The 26,799-nt window shown below is 46.9% G+C and overlaps 1 protein-coding gene across 2 annotated transcripts; it reads right to left on the bottom strand.

The window, feature by feature from the left end:
* On the bottom strand, nucleotides 1-26,799 carry ccn6 (cellular communication network factor 6). Of its 2 annotated transcripts, XM_052085829.1 has the most exons (5): nucleotides 26,397-26,793; nucleotides 25,489-25,774; nucleotides 3,413-3,649; nucleotides 490-683; nucleotides 1-394 (listed from the first exon to the last, which is right to left on the bottom strand). In XM_052085829.1, the coding sequence occupies exons 1-5, from the start codon at nucleotides 26,442-26,444 to the stop codon at nucleotides 113-115; spliced, it is 1,047 nt and encodes a 348-aa protein (XP_051941789.1). In that variant the 5' UTR covers nucleotides 26,445-26,793; the 3' UTR covers nucleotides 1-112. The 2 variants fall into 2 exon arrangements, with proteins under 2 accessions (XP_051941789.1, XP_051941790.1); XM_052085830.1 differs by lacking the exons at nucleotides 1-394; nucleotides 490-683; nucleotides 3,413-3,649 and adding an exon at nucleotides 5,363-5,648 and having other exon boundaries at nucleotides 26,397-26,799.

The raw sequence follows: 26,799 nt of genomic DNA, 5'->3' as shown, positions 1-26,799 counted from the left end.
ATGTATGTTTGAAAAAAATCTGCAATGCACCGAAGCCGCGATAATCGAACCGCGAAGTAGCGAGGGACTACTGTACTGAAAATAACCACCATGCCCATCAAGGCCAGCTTGGTTACATTAAACGCAGATCTGAAAACATGTCAGCTGAATCAGTACATTTCCTCTGACAGCTACAAGATGTTATCCACTGCAACTTCCATTCGATCTTCGAGCCTCCTGGGCAGTTGAAGTTGACCATGATCATCCTCGACTTGTTGGGGGAGCAGCAGCGCTTATCAGCACAAATACCACAGTACATCGGTTTGAAACTCTTAATACTTGTGCAGCCCGAAAGCACAAACTTTTCCCCTCGTTTTGGCTGGTATTGGGGTTGGCATGTTTTCCCTTTTGGCACCTAGAATTGACAATTGAAAGTTATTTCATTGATACCAATTTAAAAACATGTGCAATATTAATCCGGCAATTTGAGGGGAATGTTTTTATAACCACCTGAATGCTGTTCATCACACTCTTTTTACATGGGCGAAGTAGACACAGACGCATGTCCTTCCTCATCTCACATTTGTGGTTGTTATTGTTGACACGCACAGAGATGCCAAGGCCACAGGACTTGGAACAGGGGCTCCAGAACGTAGTTTGGATGAGACAGTTCTTCTTCCAGGCCAAAGGAGGATCCTTGTGAGCTTCAGTAATAATAAGAAAGATAAATACAATTCAATCGAAACAGAAGATGTGAACGATAACGTAGATACAGTTGATAACTTGTTGGAGTCTACACAACCCCACAAACAGTCCAGCATTTGGTATTGCCAGAAACTGCTTGAGGCTAAAATATCCTGTGACACATTTTCATCAGATAACATTTACTTGGAAAAAAAAAAGTGCAGGCTGTGAGGTCTTTTTTGTGGGAGGGCGTGTTGGTATGGGAGTGCAATACATTTTATACATAATGCAGGGGTGCGCAAACTTTTTGGATCGAAGATCTACTTTTCGATCAATTAATCTACCCTTACCACACACACACACCATGATGAGAAACAGCCTGAACGGAGGCATGTAACGCACTTTTGGGATTGATGGGACAGGTAGAACCTAGAGGTGTGCTTCTCCATGTTTGAAGGGGGAAGGCAAAGCTTATCAAAGGCATCAAAGAACTGACTTGCATTGAGGGTTAAAGAAAACATTCATGTGATCAGAACTCATGGTAGACCAGGCATGTCCAGATCCGGGCCTGGAGGGCCACTGTCCTGCCTGTTTTCCAGCTCTCCTGGCTGCAACACACCTGGTTCAGATGGTCAGCTCATCAGCAAGCTCTGAAGCAGCAGTAGGATGATCATGACAATTTGAATCAGGTGTGTTGATCCTGGGAGAGCTGGAAAACAGGCAGGACACTTGAGGACCGACTTTGTACACCCCCGCGGTTGACCATCAGCAAGAACTAAGTTTAAAGTATGTCCTTGTTCATGTGTCGAGCTGGTCACATATTGCACAAAATTGAGTCAAGTCTTTATTTATTTATTTTTTAAACTATCTCTTGGCTACTGATGAGTGCAAAGGGTTACCACTTGGATATGCACTTCTGAAATAAGGAATGTGCTCAAAATGCATGTAATCATGTCTTATTCTTCTTCTTATTATTATTATTATGTTATTATTATTAGGGCTGGGGGAAATAGCTAACTTGGCAAAGACAACCACAAAAATTGTTTGACACAAAAATGTAATGACATGTCTCAGAATTAGTAAAGAAACAAACACTAATATGTAACACTTCATTTCTCTTATTTCTATTTTTTCCATTTTCAAATGATCACTTACATACAACATTCCTAGAAAATGGCGATGCCGCATCACTGGTGAGGTAATTTTGAAACAGGCTTGTTGGCTATCCATCGGGTTCTTAGGGACTACAAGGGTGCAAAAATAAGACCCCTGCCAATGGGCCAAAACTGGACATACCAAAAAATAAAATAAAATCATAGCTCACATCTTATTCATTTTAGACAATGGCTGCAAGATTGTTTTGTACGTCTTGGGGGTGCTACATGTGTCTGCCAATTGTTGTGGGCCTAAATCAAAAATGCTGTAATTGCTTTTTGTTACGGGGCCATTTTGTTGTTTAGGTTCTCAAAAATGTGATTAGTTAGCATTTAATAATAATTAAAGGCCACGGGTTACCGCAAGGATCTCACAGTGCAGAGGTTAGATTCTAGCTCCGACCTCCCTGTGTGGAGTTTGCATGTTCTCCCTGTGCCTGTGTGGGGTTTCCTCCGGGTACTCTGGTTTCCTCCCACATTCCAAAAAACATGCATGGCAGGTTAACGGGACACTCAAAATTGTCCCTTGGTGTGAGTGTGAACGCGAATGGTTGTTTGTCTATGTGTGCAACTATTTCAGGGTGAACCCCGCCTACTGCCCGAAGACAGCTGGGATAGGCTCCAGCATGCCCTTGTGAAGATAAAGCGGATCAGAAAATTGATGGATGCATACCTTTCAACTCATACGGTTCAGCCATAGTTCATGCGGATTTTGTGGCGAATCTTACGTTTATGGCCGTATCGCACATATCTTCTATTCTGAAAATTTCCGTTTTTTGTCCCCCCGCCCCCTGACAGGTAGTTCAGTTTGCTTTTGCCCAGAACGGTGCTCGTCTACTCGAATGCTTTCATTTCCGGAATCCAACTCTGAACACAGTAATGCCACTAATTAGAATGATGATTAGACATCTACCAGATATTGTATTATGGAGATCTACAATGAATATCATTGAAAATTTTGTGGGGTTTTTTCTGTGCCGTTATTTTGACATAAAATGCTTGTTAAATGTTATAAGGATTTTTTGCTCTTTATACGGATTTTTTTGGTAGTTTATACAGGTTGGCGCTCCGAAAAGTTGACAGGTATGTGGATGGACAATAATATTAATAACAACAACAATAATAATAATAATAAGAAGAATTCCTAAAAAAACAAGAGGCACCTTGCAGCAGGTCACTGCCTGAGCCCTATTCATAAGAAAAAGAATTTAGACAAAAACAATTGAGCTTGCAGCCAATCACTGCTCAGGCCCTAATGTACAAAAACAATAGTTAATTAAATTAATCATGTCTACAAAAACAATGCTGACATCATAGCAATCATTGCTCAGGCCCTAATAAGAATTCTAAGTTTCCAGCATGCCCCGCGACAAGGGTCGCGGGGCAAGAATAGGGATCTCACAGCGGTCTCTCCTCTGGCAGTAATTATTCCTTCAAAACAATTGGGACCTCATAGTGGTCAATGGTCAGGCCCTAATAATTGAAATAATTTCCACAAAAACAATAGGGACTTTGCAGCTGTCACTGCTCAAGCCCTAATGGTGAATATCTCTTGCATTTTTCACTGCATGGTTAGTCTCCCACCAAATACACACCTGACATGTAGACTGTATCCTGTACATTTTTCTTCGAAATCTTGCCACTATGAAGGCTTGCGTGCAGGTTTCCCATCAGCGGGGTGGGGCCCAAAAGACCTGCAGGCTTCTGTAAGAATACAGGAGTACAGCCAATGGCTCCTGCAATACATGTGCACTTGTAAAGTGGATTTGGCTGGAAGGCTTCTCCATTCTCATAATGAGCTCCATTAAGATCACATCCAACTCCCATCAAGTCTGGAAAAGAAAAAAAAAAACATGGCTCCAGCACGAATGAACTTTATTTATTTATTTTAGGCATGACGAATTATTGTGTGTATGCTAGAAGGATGAGAAGGTGATTCAATTGGGAGGCGGAAGTTATAAGCGCTCCATACTCCTCCCAAATGTGTGCGCACACAAACACACACATTCGGAAATACATGCATGCACTGACGCATTTCTAATTATGGTTTCATTTTCACCATTCCCTGCCATGTTTTATGCATATTACGTGAATAACAGGTCGATGCTGAGCACTAACCCAGCCCGTGTAGACTATTTAATAACAATTCTCACCAACTGCTATTTTTTTATCGACGAGTCACCAATAGTTGCATTTGGTCGAATAATTGAATCAAATGTAAATTGCCTCATATCGTACCAGCAAGCAACTGTTTTTATGTAATCATTTTCAGCTTTCACCCTGAAGTCTTTTGGTATGTATAAACTAAAAGCTGTAGGTGACCAAACAAGTGATTTTCTGAATCTGAATCCGTTGGGACTGAGAGGTTAATCTTGTGAGGGGTTCAGCCACGCTGATGTGGTTACAGATGAATTTCCTGGAGAAGTTAGCAAAGCTGAGGAAGCTCTTGAGCTCTTGACCAGTCCACTCCCACCTGGATCTTACGAGGATCCGCCTGAGTCTTACCCCCTTCCAGGATGAAACCAAGATACTCAATAGAATCAGAATGGATCCGGCACTTCCCAGCCTTGATAAAGAGCTGGTTTGAGTACATGTTGCACATGCTCCTCTAGAGACCTGGAGAAGACGAGGATTTCATCAAGGTAGCCCACTGCCAACCGGTCAAGCATGTCATGGAGGATGTCATTCATGAGTGCCTGGAATACCGCTGGGGCATTTGTGAGTCCGAACGGCATTACCCCATGACCACGGGGAGTTTTAAACGCTGTCTTCCACTCGTCCCCCTACCGGATCTGGGCGAGATGGTAGGCGTTCCTGAGATCCAGCTTGGGGAAGTAGCCTGAGTGAGGGGCTCGAGAGTGGAGTTCATAAGAGGTAGGGGGTACTTGTTCTTGATCATTATGTCGTTGAGTTGGTGATAGTCAATGCAGGGTCGGAGACCACCATCCTTCTTCACGAAAAAGAAGCCAGCTGCCATCTGTGAGGATGAGGGCCTGTATGAGCCCTGCTGCCAACGACTCCATCATATACTTGTCCATAGCATCCTTCTCTGGGATATCAAGACTTTACAGACTACTTCTTGGGAGGGCAATAGCACAGTCATAAGGCCAGTATGAGGGGAGAGAGTGAGCCTGGGCCTTGCGGAAAACCTCCCCGAGATCATGGTACTACTGAATGGGCTGGATCTGAGCCTGACGGTCCTGTAAGGCTACGGAAGTGTCCTGTAACTGCTGGGTGTGGGTAGCGGTCAGGTGAACCTGCTTGACAAAAGCATCTTGGATCAAATTGAGTCCAGATTTGCCTGTGTCGGCTGGGGTCGTCATGGCACGTTTGTGCTGTTATGATTTGTATATGACCCCAAATGCACGACAACAGGCAGGTATGGTGGAAGCCAACACTTGGCGTTGTTTATTAGTCCTTGCAATGTCACTCAGGGTGAATGCACAAAGAACCCACAGGGAAATGTCTACACAGGAAATGAAAACCTCACTCAGGGAGAAAACTGGGACTTACTTAAATGTTCATGATAGAAACACAAGGAGTCCACAGGGAAAATGTCCACACAGGAAACGAAAACTGAAGGCGATGCCAACAGAGCTCACTACAGTTGGTGACGGCACTGAGGAATGCTTTGAGAGCCAACTTATACCAGTCTAAACGAGCAGATGGGCTACAGGTGGGTGATGAGCTGGCAAGTATTAGGTGTGAGGTGCAGAGCACCCTGTCTGAGGAGGCTGCCTGGCTGGCCCCTGGAAATGAGATCTGGGTGTGGGTATGGTACTTTCTGGTTGGGGTAGGCAGGTCTGGGAAGTGGAGGTATCCTTTTCGAATCTGGAGAAAAACACATTTAGATTGTCAGCCTGTCCCTTATTGTTCACTGCTTGTGAGGATGGTGTCCTGTAGTTGTAGCTGGTGCAAGTATCATTGTCTGGGCATGTTTCTCCTACTCTGGTGTTGGGCTCGTTTATCGCATATCAGGGATCGTGGATCAATTTGTGTATGTCAAGATACTTGAAGAGGTTATGTTGCCTTATGCTGAAGAGGACATGCCCTTGCAATGGGTGTTTCAACAAGACAATGACCCCAAACACTCCAGTAGACGAGCAGTCTTGGTTCCAAACCAATAAAATTCATGTTATGGAGTGGCCAGCCCAATCCCCAGATCACAATCCAATCGAGAACTTGTGGGGTGATATTAAAAATGAAGAAATGTAAATGAATTGTGGAATGTTGTTAATCAATCATGGAGTGAAATAACAACTGAAAGCTGCCACAAGTTGGTTGACTCTATGCCACACAGATGTGAAGCAGTTATAAAAAACTGTGGTCATGCAACTAAATATTAGGATTGTTAAATCCTACCTTTTTTTTTGGAAATACAAAGTAATTTTGTACAGTCAACAGCAGACACTGCTATTTTTTTGAACACACACCTTTGAACTATTTGCCCAATTGCACAGCCTTCGGAGAGTACCGATTATGAATGCTGGGTCTGGTTTGTTTTCTGAGAATCTACTGCACCTACTGGTAACCTGTCTGGCATGTAACAATAAAAAAAATTACTAAAAACCAGGGATATTCTGGTTCGTCACATTGCACTGCTATTATTTTGAACAGCACTGTATATATGTGTATATATATTCATTCATTCATTCATCTTCTGTACCGCTTGATCCTCACTTGGGTCGCGGGGGGTGCTGGAGCCTATCCCAGCTGTCTTCGGGCAGTAGGCGGGGGACACCCTGAATCGGTTGCCAGCCAATCGCAGGGCACACAGAAACGAACAACCATTCGCACTCACACTCACACCTTGGGACAATTTAGAGTGTTCAATCAGCCTGCCACACATGTTTTTTTTGGAATGTGGGAGGAAACCGGAGCACCCGGAGAAAACCCACGCAAGCCCGGGGAGAACATGCAAACTCCACACAGGGAGGCCGGAGCTGGAATCAAACCCGGTACCTCTGCACTGTGAAGCCGACGTGCTAACCACTGGACTACCGGGCCGCCTTTATATATATATATATATATATATATATATAAGAGCTGTCAGTTTAGCGCGTTTTTATTTGGCATTAATTCAAATGAATTTTAACGGGATTAAATTTTTCTCGCGAGATTAACGCAGCACACGTCACAAGCGGATGTTACGTTGCTCTATAAATACACCAGAAACAAAACAACAAGCGCTCTGCAAAAGTCCACGCCCATGTCTGTTTTGCCAGCTACGGCAGTGCGAGACACCGAAAACGGATACTTAAAGAGTTTATGAATGGAAAGTTTACTTTTAAAAAGTTGCCAGATTGCTCCACTGACAAGACCAAAGGTACCTGTTCTTCTCTCTGTGTGTATCATACAGGTATACGATGTATGCCACTGACGCGATTGTTACTTGTTTGGAACTATTTTGTGTGGAAGGTTACAGCCTTCCGTGTCCATATAAATAGAGCGGGTGGAGCTTCTCTGTGTTCGTCTGACAGTAACAGTGCGCTGCTGTGGTAGCGACCTAGCGAAAATCAAACGTCTCCAGTGTTGTCATCGAACCAAGGGTAGTCATCCGAAATTAAGTAGACACAAACACCGTAGAGAGACTTCCGCACAAGAAGGACCAACATAATCAACATAGCCTGACTTTGTTAGGGGGAGGGAAACCCCCCTCTTTCAGAATGGTTTGCCCCAGCAGCACGGGGGAAGTGCTTGCGCTTGTTTGTATGGCAGACAGTTTTGAATACAGCGGCACATAACGAACACTGGTGTCCGGGGTCTCGTTATTCTCCAACAAACATACAGAAACAGACTGCTGTGTTCAAAGCAAACTTGAGAAAAACAAAGTATGCAACCATGGTTTAAATCCACTATAGGCTGAGTACTAGTTTACCTTAGATGTGCACTTTATAATGTTATATTGCTTTGTTTTGATTTCATTAAAAAAAGCTGCTAAAGCAGCTGTTGTGTGACAGAATATTTTTTTCACTGTTGTTGATGGACAGTAATATTGCGTGAGAGATTATGTGTGAACAACTGCTCCAAGTGAAAAATGTTCATTGTTTGTATTTACTGAAATTATTATTTCAGTAAATATTTGCATTTGGCACATAGAAAACTGATTCATGATTCCAAGTTGATGAGAGCATTAAAATGGGGGAAAAATAGGACAAAAAAATGTAAAAGGAAATTCTGAAACGATAAAAAATGTGTGAGTAATCACGATTAATTTTTTAGTTCATTTGAGTTAATTATGACAGTTGCATTTTTAATTAGATTAAATATTTTAATCGTTTGACAGCTCTAATTTTATATATATATATATATATATATATATATATATATATATATAACATTATACATATGTCAAAATCCCTCGTTTATCGCGGGGGTTACGTAAGTGAAATCCATGAAGTAGTGAACTTTATTTTATTGCAGTTATTACACAATACTTAACTATACATACAATGAAATCAAAGACCAAACCCTGTTTTCAGGCCCAATTATAAAAACAAATCTGGGATTGGCCTGGGAAACTTCTGCCCAATATTGTTTTAGGTTAGGACAGGACATTTTTCAGAGTAAAATATTTGGAAGCTTCTATTGTATTTGGTGTGGTAAAATAATAATTAAAATAACATTAAAATAATAAAAAGTAATGAAGATACAGATATGTTATTACAGTGGCAGACATGCTTCATATCTATATAAATATTTGGAGATACCTATTTGAAGTGTCTCTGCAATGTCAATTCTCAGTAAATTTCAGGTATCAATGAATGATACATGTGGTGACACATGTGATACATGGACTTGTGATTTCATTTCAGAAATAAAACCTGCATTTTTTTTCCCACTGATTCTTATCGTATTCTTTCAAGGCTTGCCATCTGCATTTGGTGCAATGATACCCTAAGGCACAGGAGTCGAATTCTGGCCCTTGACCGCCGGTGTCCTGCATGTTTTCGATCCCTCCCTGCTGCAACACACCTGATTCAAATGATCAGGATCACTGTCAGGCTCCGATTGAGCTTTCTGATGAGCTGATCATTTGGATCAGGTGTGTTGCAGCAGGAAGGGAACATGCAGGACACCGGCCCTCAAGGACCGGACTTTGACACCTGTCCCCTGAGGTATGGATCATCAGGGAAGAAGGATTTGAAAATCCACTCAAAGAAAGCGGAGCACAATGCTGTGAGGAAATCCATGAAAACAAACCAGTCCCTTCCCGCAGTCTTTAGTGCAACCAAAGCCATGAAGGAAGGAACAACAACCAAGCCTTCATCCAGTCTGCCATACGGAGCTGCACCTAATATACTTGACAGCTGCTCTGAGCTGGTTCAGCCACCAGTCCATACATCAATATTCTGGACAGAAAAGCTCACTTAGAAGCTATGACACTTTCATTCATCTGAGAACACTCACAGTTTAACACCTCAACTCATCAATTTTGCACAGGAGTTTGGAGGTGTCATGGTTCTGTTTGTGGCCAACAAGTGGCACTGTAGGGCTCCGCTGCAGCTGCACACCTGTTGGTCATTATGTCATTATTGCTTTAAAGGGACTCCCAGCATGACCCCTCGGTGTCGGGTCATTGTTTGTTTGTTTGCTAGCTTCACAAGCTGACCACTGCGTTTGCCGCCGCGGCGGCGCTTCCGTGAAGTGAGTGAGCGAACGCGTAAGAGATCAGCCGGCAGGTTAGCCAAGAACGGAGGTAGCGTCTTTTCACCACTGTCTTGCCAAAACGCGGCCGAATCTCCGACGTGTTGTTGAATCAATAACAACGATCGGCGATCATAAACCAACCGAGACGCTGTTAGGGAGGTAACAAGCATTGCGAAAAGTAAAAAAACCCGAAATGGCAGGAGCGTCGCCGAACACACTGGCGCACAAGCGGCCATCTTAGGGTCTTTTTTCAGCGAGAGAGGGATGAGGGTGGGAGAGAAGCGTCGGGTTTGCTGGAGAGATAGAGCTGGGTGTCATCCGCAAAGCAGTGAAAGTGTAAGCCAAATTTGCGGAAAATGTTTCCGAGTGGAAGGAGGTAGACAATGAAGAGGAGCGGACCGAGGACAGAACCCTGGGGAACACCAGAAGAAACGGGGAGGGATTGTGAAGTAAAAGAATCAAGTTGAATGAACTGAGAGCGGCCAGTGAGATATGAGTGGAACCAATGTAGAGGGGTGTTGGTGATGCCTATGGTAGAGAGTCTATTGAGGAGGATGGCGTGAGAGATTGTGTCGAAGGCTGCACTCAGGTCAAGGAGGATGAGGATGGAGATAAGGCCAGAGTCTGCTGCCATGAGAAGATCGTTTGTGATTTTTATGAGGGCTGTTTCAGTACTGTGACGGGGACGGAAGTCGGACTGGAATTGTTCATAAAGACTATTGTCGGTGACGTGGGAGTGGAGCTGAGAGGCGACAGTTTTCTCCAGAATTTTCGAGATGAAGGGAAGATGGGAAATGGGGCGTAGGTTATTGAAGTCATTGGGATTTGAACCAGTTTTTTTCAGGATTGGGGTGACAGCTGCAGTTTTGAAGAGCACAGGAACAATTCCAGTCGACAGAGAGGAATGGATAATGGCTGAGATGAAGGGAAGCAGAGAGGGTAGGCAGGATTTGACCAGAACTGTGGGGAGGGGATCAAGCTGACAGGAGGTAGTCTTGGATTTAATGATGAGGTCTGAAATGAATGAGAGATGGGGGAGTTCAAAAGAAGAGAACAGTTTGCAAGGAGTGAGAGGGTCAGATGAGGAGAATGGTACAGAGGAGCCCAGATGCTGGTGGATTCTGTTGATTTTTTCATTGAAAAAGAGGAGAAGTGCGTTGCAGGTGTCACGAGAGTAAAAGTGAGGTGGTAGGGAGTCGGGAGGTTGAGTGATTCTGTTCCAAAGAGAAAAGAGAGTCTTAGTATTTCCAGCATTGGAGCAGATGAGTCCGGAGTAGTAATGTGATTTTGCTTGAGAGATGGAATCCTTGTAGAGGGATAGTTGAGCTGCAGAGATGTCCTTGTGAGCAGTGAGGCCGGTTTTCCTATAAAGTCTCTCAAGCTGCCGGGTTTGGGATTTCAAGTAATGTAGATGAGGGGTGAACCAAGAGGCAGACCGAGTAAAAAGGACAGAGCGGGACTTGACATGGGCGAGCGTATTGAGGATGCTGGTGAGACCAGAGTTATATTGGAAAAACCAAATCATCAGGAGTGGAGTCAATGTCCGGAGTCAGGGTGGTCAGCCATTCAGTGAGAGAGTCAATGTTAATGTCTTTAATTTTACGGTAAACAATGGTCCGGGATGATTTGGCAGTTGAGAGCTGGAGTGTAATGTTGAATGAGATAAGGAAGTGGTCCGTTATTGGAAGTTCATCAGCAGTACAGTTGGAGGGGGAAATACCAGAGCAGCAGATCAGATCCAGGGTGTGACCTTTGATGTGTGTGGGAAAATCTACAAATTGATCAAAACCAAGACTGTTAATTGAAGAAGTGAAGTCAATGGTGAGAGGAAGAGCAGTGTTGTCCATATGTATATTAAAATCTCCCAGGATTATTACATTTGGTGACAGAGAGGAGAGATGGGTGAGGACAGTAGACACTTCATTTAAAAAGTCGCGGTGGGGTTTGGGGGAGCGGTACACTGTGGCAATAATCGTGGGGATGGGTCCGGATATTTGACAGGCAAGACATTCAAAGGAGGAAAGTGGCGGGAGAGAAACCGGAAGTACTTTCCACTTCTCGCGGTATACTATCGCGAGACCTCCTCCGCGACAAGAATCGCGGGGCTTCGAAATGTAAACAAATCCCGGGGGAGTGGAATCGTTCAACTGTGAGAAGTCCCCGGGAGTTTGCCAGGTTTCATTCAAGCAAAGAATGTCAAGCTTACGGTCCGTGAGGATATCTTGAATGAGATTACCCTTCCCAGTAAGCGAACGAATGTTAAGTAGCCCGAAGTTGACGGCGGCAGTCTCGCTGCTGCGGGGGCCGTTAGCCGACCTGGCCAAGCCGGCTAACGCACGATGGTCGATGGATCGGCCGGCGTTTCTGGATGGCCGACGGGAGGAAGACCAGAAGGAGATGATGGTGTTGGATCGGTTGAGGCAGAAGCCCCGACGAGACCCACGATGAATATATTTCCGGGAAGGAAAGCGAACGATGTCCGGGAGCCGGTGTAGAGCAGGAGGAGGGCCCAGCCATTGGAAGCGGAGCCGAAGGAGCTCGGCCAACGAGTACTGGAGCAGTCCCTTGACAGGTCGATGGAGGAGCGACAGGTTGACAGGTAAGACGCTGAGACGCCGGGACGAAACAGTCGAAGGTAACAAGCATTGCGAAAAGTAAAAAAACCCGAAATGGCTTTCATCGATAACTGCTTCAGACAACAAAGTGTATGCAGAAAAGTGGTGGAGATTGCATGATTGTCTGTGTTGTGTTATTTTTGTTATTTTGACTTTAAAATGGTGCCGCTAAAATCTGTACCGATATGTCAACTTGTCATGTGTAATGAATCACGTTGAAAATTTGTAATCATTTTGTTCCCGTTTACACTTACTGAAACAATAATTGAGCAAACAACAAACAGTTGATGTGAGTGATTTCAAAAGTAGTAATCCATCAATGTGTTGTGTACAAGAAATAATACGGTTAGGTGTTTAAAAATTTACTCAGTCACTGTCGTAATGGTCCTCCGTGGTGAGACATAATTCCAAAGTGACCCGCAACAAAAATGAGTTTGATACCCCTGTTCGAAATTAGACCTATTCTATCAAACTCCCTCCAACATGTTTGATCTAATGTACTTCAATGGAAGGATTAATCGAAAGATATTGAAAAGGTGGCACTGTAGGGCTCCACCTGCAACGGCACACCTGTAGGTCGTTATGTAATTAGTTGTTTAAAAGGACTCCCAGCACGACCACTCAGTGTTGGGTCATTGTTTGTTGCTGTCATGTTTGTTCATGTCATGTTTCTGTTATTGATAGTTTTTTGCTTCAGTCATGGTTTTATAGTTTGCTACTTTGGATTCTTTTTGTTTTCAGTAGTGATGGGTCCATGAGACCTCATGAAGCGTGTTGACACAATGACACACTGTGTGTGTTGATACTGTGTCGCTGACCACTGACACCTGCTGGACTTTCAAAATCCCTACAGGCAACCCACTTGACAGACTGAACTGACTGATTTGATGATGAAGTGTATACAATATCATTCACATCTATTAATTCATATTGTATTTGTCACGTTCTGCCCGAAGCGATAACTATCGCTCCGTGCAGAACAATGAAATAAAGGGTTGGATCCCCGGAGAACAGACAACGAAAAAATCTTGTCAAAGAAAAAGAGTGTCTTTAATGACAAAAAACAGAAAGAGCCCGACAGGGAAAAACGGTAACACAAAACGCTGGTCAAATAAGGACCAGGAATAACAAAGAAGGATACTACAACTGAAAACGCTCGCGGGAAACAAAACGACGCGAGGAGCGCCTGAATTGGCGGAGATACGAGTAATACAAAATCTAGGAGCTAAACGCGAATAACAAGAGTAACGGCCGTAAGGCAAAAAGGCAACTGGTCAAATGACAAAATAGCGAGATCGAGCGCGAGAGCAATATGGCACGGCGTGGAATTCTCCGGCAGTGAGTAAACTGCCGGAGTCTCCTAATAAAGGAAGCATAATCATCCCGAAATGAACCACAGGTGTGCAGTCGGCGGAGAGAAAGCCCGCCCCCTGCAGGCAGGCACGGAACGTGACAGTACCCCCCCCTCAACGGACGCCTCCCGGCGGACCCCCCGGTTTGGAAGGGTGAGAGGTGTGGAAGTCGCGCAGAAGGGACGGGTCAAGGATCCAGGAGCGAGGCACCCACTGCCGCTCCTCCGGCCCGTAGCCCTCCCAATCGACCAGGTACTGGAAGCCCTTGCCCCTGCGCCGAGAGTCCAGGATGGCACGCACCGTGTACACCGGACCACCCTCGACCACCCGCGGAGGTGGCGGCGGCGTGGGAGGAGGAGCCAAGTCACTGGAAGACACGGGTTTGAGTAGGGAGACGTGGAAGACGGGGTGAACCTTCATGGTGGGTGGCAGCCGGAGCCTGACTGCAGCTGGACCGATGATGGCCTCGACCTCGAACGGTCCGGTGAATCGGGGACCCAGCTTCGCCGACGAGCCGGCCAGGCGAAGATCCCTCGTAGCCAGCCACACCCTTTGTCCCACCACGTATGAGGGGGCCGGACGCCGACGACGATCCGCGATCTGCCGGTTCCGGGTAGCAGTGCGGGACAACGCCGCCCGAGCCTCTCTCCACACGCGATGGGCCCGCTTAAGATGGTGCTGGACGGAAGGGACCTCCACCTGCCCCTCCTGTGATGGGAACAGCGGAGGCTGGTAGCCGTAAGCAGTCATGAACGGTGACCGGCCGGTTGCGGAGGAGACGAGGGTGTTGTGCGCATACTCCACCCATGGTAAGTGGTCGACCCATGATGCGGGACGGTGGAGGCACACACAGCGGAGGGCCGCCCCCAGATCCTCGTTGGCGCGCTCCGCCTGTCCGTTAGACTGGGGGTGGTAGCCGGAGGTCAGGCTGGCAGTAGCTCCGAGGGACCGGCAGAACCGCTTCCAGACGCGAGACACGAACTGGGGCCCCCGATCAGACACAATGTCCGTTGGAATGCCGTGGAGACGGAAAACGTGTTTGACCAGGAGGTCGGCGGTCTCCAGCGCCGACGGTAACCTGGACAAGGGCACAAAATGAGCCGCCTTGGAGAAGCGATCCACGATCGTGAGCACGACCGTACGGCCCTGGGAGGAGGGAAAGCCCGTAACGAAGTCCAGAGCGATGTGGGACCAGGGGCGTGGCGGAACGGGCAACGGCTGGAGCAATCCCGCCGGAGGTTGACGGGAAGACTTGCCGCATGCGTAGGAGGTGCAGGCCCTGACGAACTCCGTCACGTCGCTCCGGAGCTCCGGCCACCAGAACCGCTGGGCGACGAGTTGCACCGTCCGGTTCACCCCCGGATGGCATGCCACCTTGGACCCATGTCCCCACTGCAGGACTTCCGAGCGCAGGGACGGAGGCACGAACAGTCTCCCCGCCGGACACCCCACCGGCACCTGAACCCCCTCCAGGGCAGCCTGGATCCGCTGCTCAACCTCCCACTGGACGACCCCCACGATGCACTGAGCCGGGAGGATGGTTTCCGGGGGCCGATCCCCTCCCGTGGGGTCGTGGAGACGGGAGAGGGCGTCGGGCTTGGTGTTCTTCGACCCGGGGGAGTAGGTGAGAATAAAGTTGAACCTGGTGAGGAACAAGGCCCACCGGGCCTGATGGGGGTTTAGTCTCTTGGCGGTACGGAGGTAAGCAAGGTTCTTATGGTCCGTGTAGACCGTGAACGGTTCCCTTGCCCCCTCGAGCCAGTGTGTCCATTCCTGCAAGGCGGAGACAACAGCCAACAGTTCGCGGTTGCCCACGTCGTAGTTGGAATCGGCCGCTGTGAGTCGACGAGAGAAGAAGGCGCAGGCTTGCAGCTTCTGGTCGATCGGAGAGCGTTGAGACAGCACCGCCCCCACCCCTGAATCCGAGGCGTCCACCTCTACAATAAAGGGAAGATCAGGGTGAGGATGTTGAAGTACGGGGGGACTGGTAAACGCCGCCTTTAAGTCTGTGAACGCAGCGTCCGCGGTGGAGTCCCACTTAAACGGGGTCTTAATAGACGTCAGGCGGGTCAAGGCGCTCCGCCTTTTGACTATAGGCCCGGATAAACCGTCTATAGAAATTGGCAAACCCCAGGAAACGCTGCAGTTCTTTGCGATTAGTAGGAACCGGCCAGTTCGTGACTGCCTGTGTCTTGACGGGGTCTGCTCGTAACCTACCCTGCTCAATTATAAACCCCAGAAAGGAGATGACGGGAACATGGAATTCACACTTCTCTGCCTTGACGAAGAGCCGGTTCTCTAATAGGCGCTGTAGCACCCGCCTAACATGTTGCTTGTGCTCATGTAACGACCGGGAGAAAATCAATATATCGTCCAAGTAGACAAAACAGAAGATGTTAATCATGTCCCTTAAAACATCATTGATGAGGTTTTGGAAGACGGCAGGAGCGTTAGTAAGCCCGAAAGGCATCACTAAATACTCGAAATGGCCCAGAGGGGTCTTGAAAGCGGTCTTCCATTCATCTCCCTCTCTGATACGGACCAAGTGGTAAGCGCTGCGTAAATCTAATTTGGAGAAAACGGTGGCGGATTGCAATGGGGCGAAGGCGGAATCTAACAAGGGTAGTGGGTATCTATTCTTTATGGTAATCTCGTTTAACCCACGATAGTCGACGCAGGGTCGCAGGGTCTTGTCCTTCTTTCCCACGAAGAAAAAACCCGCCCCTAACGGTGAACGCGAAGGTCTAATGAGGCCTGCGGCGAGCGAGCTGTTAATGTATTCCGTCAACGCCTCGCGTTCAGGCCGAGACACCTGATACAGCCTCGAGGTCGGCAACGGGGCACCCGCCTGCAGGTCTATTGCGCAATCATAGGGGCGGTGTGGAGGTAAGGAGCGCGCGCGGTCCTCGCTAAAAACCTCCTTGAGGTCCCGATAGCAATCCGGCACTCCGTCAAGGCAGATATCCTCGGGGGGTGTGACACGTTTGTACCCCCCGACGGCTGACTGTAAACAGTGCTGATAACAGTACGGACTCCAACTATCTATTGCTGGGCGCGCCCAGGAAATTACGGGGTTGTGTACCCTGAGCCAGGGTAACCCGAGAATAATGGGTGCGTTGCGGGACCGCATTACAAGAAAACGCCGATGCTCGACATGGTTACCCGAAAGTTGAAGCTTCAATGGCTCCGTTCTATGCGTTACGACCGCCAGGAGACGCCCATCGAGATCACGAACCCGCTTTCTATCAATAAGCTCCTCCAAGAAACAGCCCAACTCGGATGCGAGCTCGGTGTCCATCAGACAGTCGTCTGCTCCTGAGTCTACCAGGGCCCGAACCCGCTTCGACCGGGAATCACCAAATATCTCCCCCTCAAGTTCCAGTCTGTTGGGGTGTCCCGGTCGCGCGTCGGCTCGTCTAGGCTCGGGGGTTAACGCGCGGGATCGTGACTCACAGTACTCGGGATGGACGTGAAAAGATGATCCTGGAAGACTGGTTGTGGCATGAGGAGAGGTTTGGGTGTTGTCTCTAGTCGTTCGACGGCTGACACGGCGACTTCCTTCCTCTCCACCAACGTCCTTGCCACCCAGCTGCATAGGTTCCTCCGCGGGTGCTGTCTCCCGGAATACTCCCCGATGTTCCTCATGATATGGAGTGCGTCGATACGGGAAACGATCTCCCCCACGCTCTCGGCCCCGCTCCCTCAAGCGATTGTCCATGAGGAGAGCGAGGTCGATCAGCTCCTCCAGGTCGGTGCTGTGGTCGCGGGTCGCCAGCTCGTCCTTGAGCTGAGAGTTCAGGCCGCGCCGAAACAGTCCACACAATGCTCGATCGTCGTATCCGCTCTGTGCTGCCAGAATCCGGAACTCGATCGAGTAGTCGGCGACCGATCGTCTCCCCTGGTGGAGGGCAAGTAGCCGACCCTCTGCCTCTCGGCCCCGCACGGGATGGTGGAACACCCGGCGAAAGGCCGTCACGAATTCAGGGAACGATGATCGGAGACTCGGCTTGGATTCGCTGGTCGCAATCGCCCATGACGCCGCCGGACCTGTCAACAAACTCATAATATAGGCCACCTTGGCGGCATCATTAGCGTAGGCAGACGGCTGTTGGTCGAATATGAGGGAGCACTGGTGAAGGAAGTAATCACACTGCCCATGCTCACCCCCATAACGAGGGGGGTGTGGAAGCGATGGTTCCCTCGACATAATGGTATGAGAGGGGGACGCTTCCGGGGTGGCTGGATGGCCCCCGGAGGAATGGGGTCTCCGTTCCTCCACCCGTATTAAACGAGGTTCGAAATCGTCGAGCCGATGAGCCAGCATGGAGACCGCGCCTCGGAGTTCCGAAATGGCTTGGCCCTGCTGACTCATCTGTTGCTCTTGTCGTGCAAGAGCGGACAATATTTTTTCGATATCTGCGGGATCCATGGTGGCCGGAGAATTCTGTCACGTTCTGCCCGAAGCGATAACTATCGCTCCGTGCAGAACAATGAAATAAAGGGTTGGATCCCCGGACAACAGACAACGAAAAAATCTTGTCAAAGAAAAAGAGTGTCTTTAATGACAAAAAACAGAAAGAGCCCGACAGGGAAAAACGGTAACAAAAAACGCTGGTCAAATAAGGACCAGGAATAACAAAGAAGGATACTACAACTGAAAACGCTCGCGGAAAACAAAACGACGCGAGGAGGGCCTGAATTGGCGGAGATACGAGTAATACAAAATCTAGGAGCTAAACGCGAATAACAAGAGTAACGGCCGTAAGGCAAAAAGGCAACTGGTCAAATGACAAAATAGCGAGATCGAGCGCGAGAGCAATATGGCACGGCGTGGAATTCTCTGGCAGTGAGTAAACTGCCGGAGTCTCCTAATAAAGGAAGCATAATCATCCCGAAATGAACCACAGGTGTGCAGTCGGCGGAGAGAAAGCCCGCCCCCTGCAGGCAGGCACGGAACGTGACAGTATTATTTAATATGTTTAATAGGAGCCGACTTTTTTTTCTCCCGTTTTTTCCCCCTTTCAGTTAAAGCCGCACGTGATTGGTCAAGATCCGTGGTAGAAGAGGGGAGGGTTACACACGCACACACACGCACACACACACACACACACACACACACACACACACACACATGCTGCAGTGAAGAGAAGGGAGATGAGTTAGAGACACAGCAGCACACTTACAGGAAAGACAGGGAGACAAGAGAGAGCTGGATAGCGCTACTACAGTACAGAGAAAAAACAACACGCAAAGTGGAAAGGTGCGAAAATGGAGAGGAAACACAGTGAAATTTGGACTGATTTCAACTTAATTAAAGTTCAAAGGCAGCGTGTAGACTGTGCAAGGTTAAAATATCCAATATCAAATTTTAATTTATAATTTGTTGTGTGGTAATCAAAGCTTACGTATGTTGTTTTACTATAAATAGTTAAAAGCTTATAAATATACACAATCAGAGATTGGAAGTTTTTGTTGTTTTGAGATCGGTCTTTGTTTTTGTACTTTGTAATTTATTTTTTGTAGCACTCCATGTTGAGTATGTTCAGAAGAATATAAATAATAAATAGTTGATATACTGTATATTTTTTACATTAGTAATTCATTTTACACATAATTGTACATTATTTTTGGGAGTTAAGAAACAAAAAACTGAGGAGCCATTTGGGAGCTCTTTTTAGTGAGCCGAGCCAAAAGAACCGGCTCTCTAAAAAGAGGTGGAATTACCATCACTAATAGAAACTGCTTTGTGAGGTGGGAGAGGTTTAGAAAAGTAGTGTGTTGGTACTTCGATTATAACAGTGTGTCTTGACTCTGTGCAATTTTCCCCTCTGCCAGGTATCGCTGGACCTCAGATATCTGCTTTTGCACTTTTTCCCAGTCTCCCTACCTCATCATCCAAATATTGCCACAGGTCATCTAAAAAAACAAACCTAACAAATTTGGCGTTTAGAACAGTTTCAAAAAAACAAACTAAAAATGATGAGTAACATCATCACACCCCTATCTGTCAGATATTCAAATTTCCATTCCCCCTCGCTCATTCGGGTCCTCATCCTCCCTCCACCTCTCTGTACCCCCTGCCCGTCTCAGCACAATGGGGTGTAGAGCTCCAGCACGCCCCGCGACCCTTGTGAGGATAAAGCGCATCAGAAGATGGATGGATGAAATTTCCCTCAAGCAGGGGTGTCCAAAGTCGGTCCTCAAGGGCCACTGTCCTGCCTGTTTTCCAGCTCTCCTAAAAGCAACACACCTGATTCAAATAATCAGGAACGTTCTAATGCTGGTTCAGAACTGGCTGATGAGCTGATCATCTGCATCAGGTGTGTTGCAGCCAGGAGAGCTGGAAAACAGGCAGGACAGTGGCCCTCCAGGACCGGAGCTGGACATGCCTGGCCTAAAGCGTTTCATCAAACGCTGCTATCATTGTGACACACGGGTTGACAAGAAAACAAAGTTGCTTTTGAACAAAAAGTTATTTGGGATGGGTTTGTTTCTGGTACCAGCCAAAATGAAATACAGTGATCCCTCGCTACTTCACGATTCACTTCATGCGGATTCAGTGCATCTGAGATTTTTCAAAAATATTCATCCCCCCCCCACCACCCCAAAACTAAATGCTGTTAAACAGGGGTGCCCATTAGGTAGATCCTGATCTACCGGTAGATCTAAGACAGGTCCCGAGTAGATCCGAGGAGTGTCGAGAAGAAAAAAACAAACAACCATTTTTGCGTCTTTGTACATCTCAGTAATATATTCTTGTGTTAATATACACTGCACACTAATAATCTTATCAGTCTCATTTTCACAAAAAAATATTAAAACAATTAAATAAAGCAGGTAAACCTTAAATTTGCAGTGGCGCGTGATTACATCACCGGAAGTTGTTAGCGCTCAGCAGTTTGCAATTGCAGCTTGTGATCAGAGCTGTTGCGCTCTATCTTTTATCGTCATGATTCTCATTCAGAGTTTGCTTCGTGTTCAATTCACCCAGGGCACGAGCAAAGAATAGGAATCTAGGAGGGCCCAGGGAAGCACTTTAAAACGGTACGTGTGAGCTACGATAGTTAACAGGCTGCAAAAGTGCGTCGCATGCCTCCATTTCAGGCTGTTTCTCATCATGGCGTGCGCGCGTGTGTGTGCAGGTGTGCGCGTGCGCATGCACGCGGCCGTAAGGGTAGATCCCGGGAGGTTAGTTGATCGAAAAGTAGATCTTCGATCCAAAAAGTTTGGGCACCCCTGCCGTAAAAGGACCGCTCGAGGCAGCGAAAGTCAGCAAATCACATAGAGCAACATATACAGTACTACATGTATACAGTATTTTGTTTACTGCATTTTGATATTTATACACTAACCTATTTTATACATCCTATGTATGTATGTATGTATGTGTGTGTGTGTGTGTATATATATATATATATATATATATATATATATATATATATATATATATATATAGCGCTGGATATCTCAGTTGGTAAGGCATCGGTTTGGCATACGGGAGACGGTGGTTCGAATCCCGCTTGGGGCAAAAAATGAGCACATAACACCATCCAGTGTGGGTCCTTGAGCAAGATCCTTCACGCTAATGCCTACCTCATACAATGATGAGAGACAATAAAACGAATGACATGCCGGCTCAGACTTCGCCCGGCCAAACAAGGTCTGCGTCAGGTGCTGGGGAACCAGAGCACCTTGATGAAAAATGGGCTACTGGAACAAAGCGGAGATGGGCGAGATGCGATAACATGGCTCTGTTGGAATGCTACTACTCAAGCAACCCTAGTCAGAGGGGTTACATGCAGAGAATGTGGGCTAAATGGTTACTTCGAAACCCACAGTCACGGTTGACCACAAAACAACTAGTAGCTCAGTGTTCCAACATCCACAAACTGCTGTCACAACTTGAGATTGATGAGGTACAACGCAGGTTCCATGGTGAAGGGCCCCAGGCTGCCAGATCAGAGGAGGAGGTCATACAAGAGATTGGGAGGCAAGCCCCATTGAATGCAGATGATGAGATTGGGTGGCCAGCCCCAATGAATGAAATGCAGAGCGAGGCAGCAACTGACCTGAAAGATAAGATCATGGCGAGAATGAAAGCTGGGCAACCGAGAAACCGATTACAACGGCTATGTGAAGTACCATCTGAAAGTCTCATAGAAAGTGTGAATGCAGCACTGAGGGCGATCCCTACCGTAACGATCACAGAAACCAATGAGCTGATATACGCTTCAGCATCAGTGATCCTTGAGATGCTTGGCTATAAGAGCAACCATGGAAGCCATGAGATACGTTACCCACCATGGAAAAGACGGTTGGAGGCTAAGATCAAGGCGGCCCGGAAAGATGTGAGTCAACTGACGGAGGCCCAGAGAGGTGTGAGTAAAAGGCCGATACCCGAGAGGTACATCCAGATGACCATACCTGAAGCACTTGAAACTGCCAAACAAAGGCTCCAAGCCTTCTCCAGTCGCCTAAAGCGGTACACGAAAGAGAATGAGGCCAGACGAATAAACAGGCTGTTCGCAACACAACCTGCGAAAGTGTACGCTCAGTGGCAGGGTCCTAACAACAGAGCTGACCCACCAAGACTGGAAACTGAAAGGTACTGGAAAGGCATATAGGAGAAGGAGGTTGCACATAACAGCAGTGCACAATGGCTGGTGACCCTGAGAGAGGAGCACAGCAACCTCCCTGAACAGAACCCAGTTACCATAACAGTGGCAGACATACAGGAAAGAGTCTCAGATATGAAGAACTGGACAGCACCAGGCCCGGACATGGTCCACACCTACTGGCTAAAGAAACTCACAGCACTCCATGAGCGCCTGGCACTACAAATGAACCAGCTGCTGAGGGATGGGACTCACGCAGAATGGCTAACCGAAGGGCGAACGATCCTGATCATGAAGGATCCCTCGAAGGGTGCAGCCCCATCCAACTATCGGCCAATAACCTGTCTCTCCACAACATGGAAGCTCATGTCAGGCATCATTGCGGCTAAGATAAGTGGACACATGGATCAATACATGAACGAAGCACAGAAGGGCATTGGTAGAGATACCAGAGGAGCCAAACATCAGCTCCTGGTTGACAGAACAGTCGCACAAGACTGCAGGTCCCGACGTACCAACCTGTGCACAGCTTGGATTGATTACAAGAAAGCCTATGACTCGATGCCACATACATGGATCACTGAAAGCTTGGAGTTGTATAAGGTAAAACAGGACCCTAAGAGCCTTCGTGGCGAACTCGATGAGGATGTGGAAAACCAGACTTGAAGCCAATGGCAAGCCACTTACCCAAGTGTCCATCAAATGTGGCATATACCAAGGTGATGCACTCTCCCCACTGCTGTTCTGCATAGGACTGAACCCCCTAAGCCAAGTAATCACCAAGACAGGCTATGGATACCGCCTCAGAAATGGAGCTACAATCAGTCACCTCCTCTACATGGATGACATAAAGCTGTATGCTAAGAGCGAAAGGGACATAGATTCCCTGATCCACACAACCAGGATCTCATGGGATGTCATTCGGGCTTGAGAAATGTAGTCGGATGGTTACTAAGAGAGGAAAGGTAGTCCGCACTGAAGGGGTCTCACTCCCTGAAGGAACAATAGCAGACATTGAGGACAGCTACAAGTACCTCGGTATACCACAAGCCAATGGCAACCTCGAACTGGCAACAAGGAAAGCGGCTACGGCCAAATACCTCCAGCGAGTGAAGTCCTAAGAAGCCAGCTCAATGGCAAGAATAAGACCCGGGCAATAAACAGCTATGCCCTGCCAGTGATCAGATACACTGCAGGAATAATAAGGTGGCCAAAGCAAGAGATTCAGACCACGGACGTTAAGACCCGAAAGCTCCTAACCATGCATGGAGGGTTCCATCCCAAGTCCAGCACCCTGAGACTGTACGCAAGCCGAAAGGAAGGAGGCCGGGGACTAGTGAGTGTGAGAGCCACTGTCCAGGATGAAACATCCAAGCTCCATGAATACATTAAGAAGAAGGCTCCAACGGATGACGTACTCAGAGAATGTCTCAGACAATGGGGAACAGAAGATGAGGCGCTGGAAGAGGGACCATCATGGGAGGACAAGCCCCTACACGGGATGTACCACCGGACCATAACTGAAGTGGCTGATCTCAAGAAGTCCTATCAGTGGCTAGAGAGGGCTGGCCTGAAGGACAGCACAGAGGCACTCATCCTGGCTGCTCAGGAGCAGGCCTTGAGCACCAGAGCCATCGAGGCCCAGATATACCACACCAGACAAGACCCAAGGTGTAGGTTGTGCACCTGAGACGATCTAACACATAACTGCAGGTTGTAAGATGCTGGCAGGGAAAGCCTTCATGGAACGCCATAACCAGGTGGCTGGCATAGTCTACCGAAACATCTGTGCGGAGTATGGACTGGAAACCCCAAGGTCAAAATGGGAAACACCTCCGAAGGTGGTGGAGAATGACAGAGCGAAGATCCTGTGGGACTTCCAGATCCAGACTGACAAGATGGTAATGGCAAACCAACCAGATATCGTGATCATAGATAAAGGGCAGAGGAAAGCCGTTGTAGTGGATGTAGCGGTCCCAAGTGATGGAAACATCAGGAAGAAGGACCATGAGAAACTCGAGAAATACCAAGGGCTCAGAGAGGAGCTGGAGAGAGCCTGGAAGGTAAAGGTGACAGTCGTGCCTGTGGTGGTCGGAGCACTCGGGGCAGTGACCCCCAAACTAGATGAGTGGTTGCAACAGATCCCCGGGAACAACATCGGACATCTCAGTCCAGAAATGTGCAGTGCTGGGAACAGCAAGGATACTGCGCAGAACCCTCAAGCTTCCTGGCCTCTGGTAGAGGACCCGAGCTGAATGTGGGACGGGCACCACCCGAGGGGTGAGATGAGGTTATTTTTTATATAATATATATATATAAGTATATAGCATTAAGTAATGTTAATTAATTACTACATTTACTTCTACATGCATGTATACCATTAAATCTGGCCTTATAAATCTATATACAGTAATCCCTCGTTTATCGCGGTCAATGGGGACTAAAACCACCCGCGATAAACGAAAATCCGCAAAGTAGGCTCCAATTAACATAAACAGGTAAAAAAAGACAAACTATAATATTTATTTTTTTGAAGTCCGCAAACGGTCCGCGAGAAGCTGCAAAACAACAGTGAGTCACATAGTGCAACATATACAGTACTGTACTCCATGTACTGTATATGTTAAAATATATATATATTGTTTTAAATGTTTGAAAAAATACGCAATGCACTCAACCCGCGATAAACGAACCGCGAAGTAGTGAGGGATCACTGTACTCATACACATGTACATATACCTGTACATCCAGGGGGTGTACCTACTTTGCAGATTTTCCTCTTTCGTGGGGGGTTCTGATCCCCATTAACCTCGATAAACTGTAGTTGAAACTACAACGAATGTAAGAGTTAAGTCAAGGTACTTAATTTGTATATCCCTTATTCACAAAAGTGTCAGAATTTCCCCCAATTGACTTCCAGTATGGGCTTCCTCACATCCCTTGATCCAAACCCCAAACTGCGCAAGAAAAAACTCCCAGTCCCATTTCAGGGAAATAGAAGAAACCTTGAGTAGAGACCACAGAGGAGTGCCGACACATTCATGGAAATTTAAGCACACATCAGTCCTGGCACAGCAAAAAGTCACAAAAAACATAACCCAAACTGGCCCAGTTGTGAGGGCCCTTTAATGCTGCTCACATTGTTGTTTGTTATCGTAAGAGCATGGTGTGATTTTTCCACTGATCAGAGAGTTCCCAGCTTACAAAAGCATCAATGGAAATACAGTTTGGAAATAGCGAGACTTCCAAAAGGGATGTATAGTGTATTCTTTTTCACCTGTGGGTTTATTCTGTTAGGGATTGCCATTATCCTTCTCCATTTAAGCCCACTTTTTGTTTCCTCCTCTGTCACACCAACAATCTACCTTGATTCCTAAAACTACATCTGATTCTTCAGGTGTAAAATATACAGTGTATTAGTCAGGAAAATTCTACTCACAAGCACATACTCCAATTTGAAATCTGGGTTGGTCAGCTGAGAAGTCACAGTACATTCCCTTGTGCATATCACAGTTGTCCCGCTCGTTGCATGGCTCTCCAATTTGCTTCGCGCAACTCTTGCAGCAGCCACAACCATCCAGCACAGAACTCACTCCCGGTGGACATTGAGGTATTTGTCCACACCTGCACGGCCAGTGACAGAACTGCTTCCTTCTCGCAAGATTCTGCTCATTTCCACGACGTTGAACCGGATGCTGCCCATTGACCAGATCCCTGCTGAGACACTAGATGGGGAAAAAAAAGACAATTTATCGCAGTTTATAGGGAATGTAAACGGATCCACGCAATGGACGACAAACACCACATGACAACAAAAAACAGCAGGGCTCTTGAAAATGGCTGCCAACTATGAAAAAAAAAGTTATTTCAAAATTTAACACAGGAAACGATTACTTTCTCATGCCGGGGGTACATTTGAGGCTGTTTTCCCCCCCCAAAAAAAACTGCATTTTATTTTTACTTGGTGTACCTTTGTCTGAAATTTATTTTTACATTGGTTTGATAAACCAATAAACTAAAAAAATGTCTTTTGAAGAACTTTATATTCAATAAACTAACCATATTCACTTCACCTGAGACATGCAGTGGAGAAACTGTACTGTTCTGTACAACAAAATGAAGCCATAATGCACTGAACCCGTAATAAGTGAACTGTGATATAGCAAGGCATAATTGTTTTGTCATAAAAATAAGAATAAAAAAAAGAGCAGAACTTGCTGTTCCGTGATGTACCCCAGTACTCCTGAATTTCATTAAACTCTGCTTTGTAACCCCTGTCTATTGCCATTATTTGATTTATAAGGCAAATGCATTTTTTTAAAGAATAAAAGTGAATGCAGGCCTTACCTGTTGAGCGAGGATGACCAGGATCACACGGCATTGAAGAGACACCATCTCTTTGGTTCAAGTTATTTTTGTAAGGGGAAGAAGATGACGGTCGAAAGAACGATGAATGAGGTAAAGAAAAGTAGGATGAAGCATTTGAGGCACTTGAGTGAGGAATGGTGTGTAAGTTTGAGGTGGGGAGAAGGGGACAAAGCATCCCTATGTCTGGTCTCTGAGCATGTTTCTCTGCCGTCTGAGACCAGTGGGGAGACATTCATGTTTGAAAATGTTGGAATGCTCCATGCCCCGCCTACTTGTTTACTCTCCAAAAACCGCACCTCGGTGAGAACCATGGTTTCCTTGTTTTAAAAAGAAATAAAGTCAATAGAGTCAGAGTCATTCAGTCACAGCTATCACGCAGTGC

Source organism: Hippocampus zosterae, chromosome 14 (assembly GCF_025434085.1).
Source record: "Hippocampus zosterae strain Florida chromosome 14, ASM2543408v3, whole genome shotgun sequence".
Taxonomy (NCBI): domain Eukaryota; kingdom Metazoa; phylum Chordata; class Actinopteri; order Syngnathiformes; family Syngnathidae; genus Hippocampus; species Hippocampus zosterae.
This window is presented reverse-complemented; position numbering and strand designations above follow the sequence as displayed.

Coding starts and splice junctions, on each gene's coding strand:
- ccn6 (XM_052085829.1), bottom strand. CDS start 26,444: ATGGTGTCTCTTCAATGCCGTGTGATCCTGGTCATCCTCGCTCAACAG. Junction 25,775..26,396: donor TGGTCATCCTCGCTCAACAG/GTAAGGCCTGCA, acceptor TTCCCCATCTAG/TGTCTCAGCAGGGATCTGGT. Junction 395..489: donor GTGTGATGAACAGCATTCAG/GTGGTTATAAAA, acceptor TGTCAATTCTAG/GTGCCAAAAGGGAAAACATG.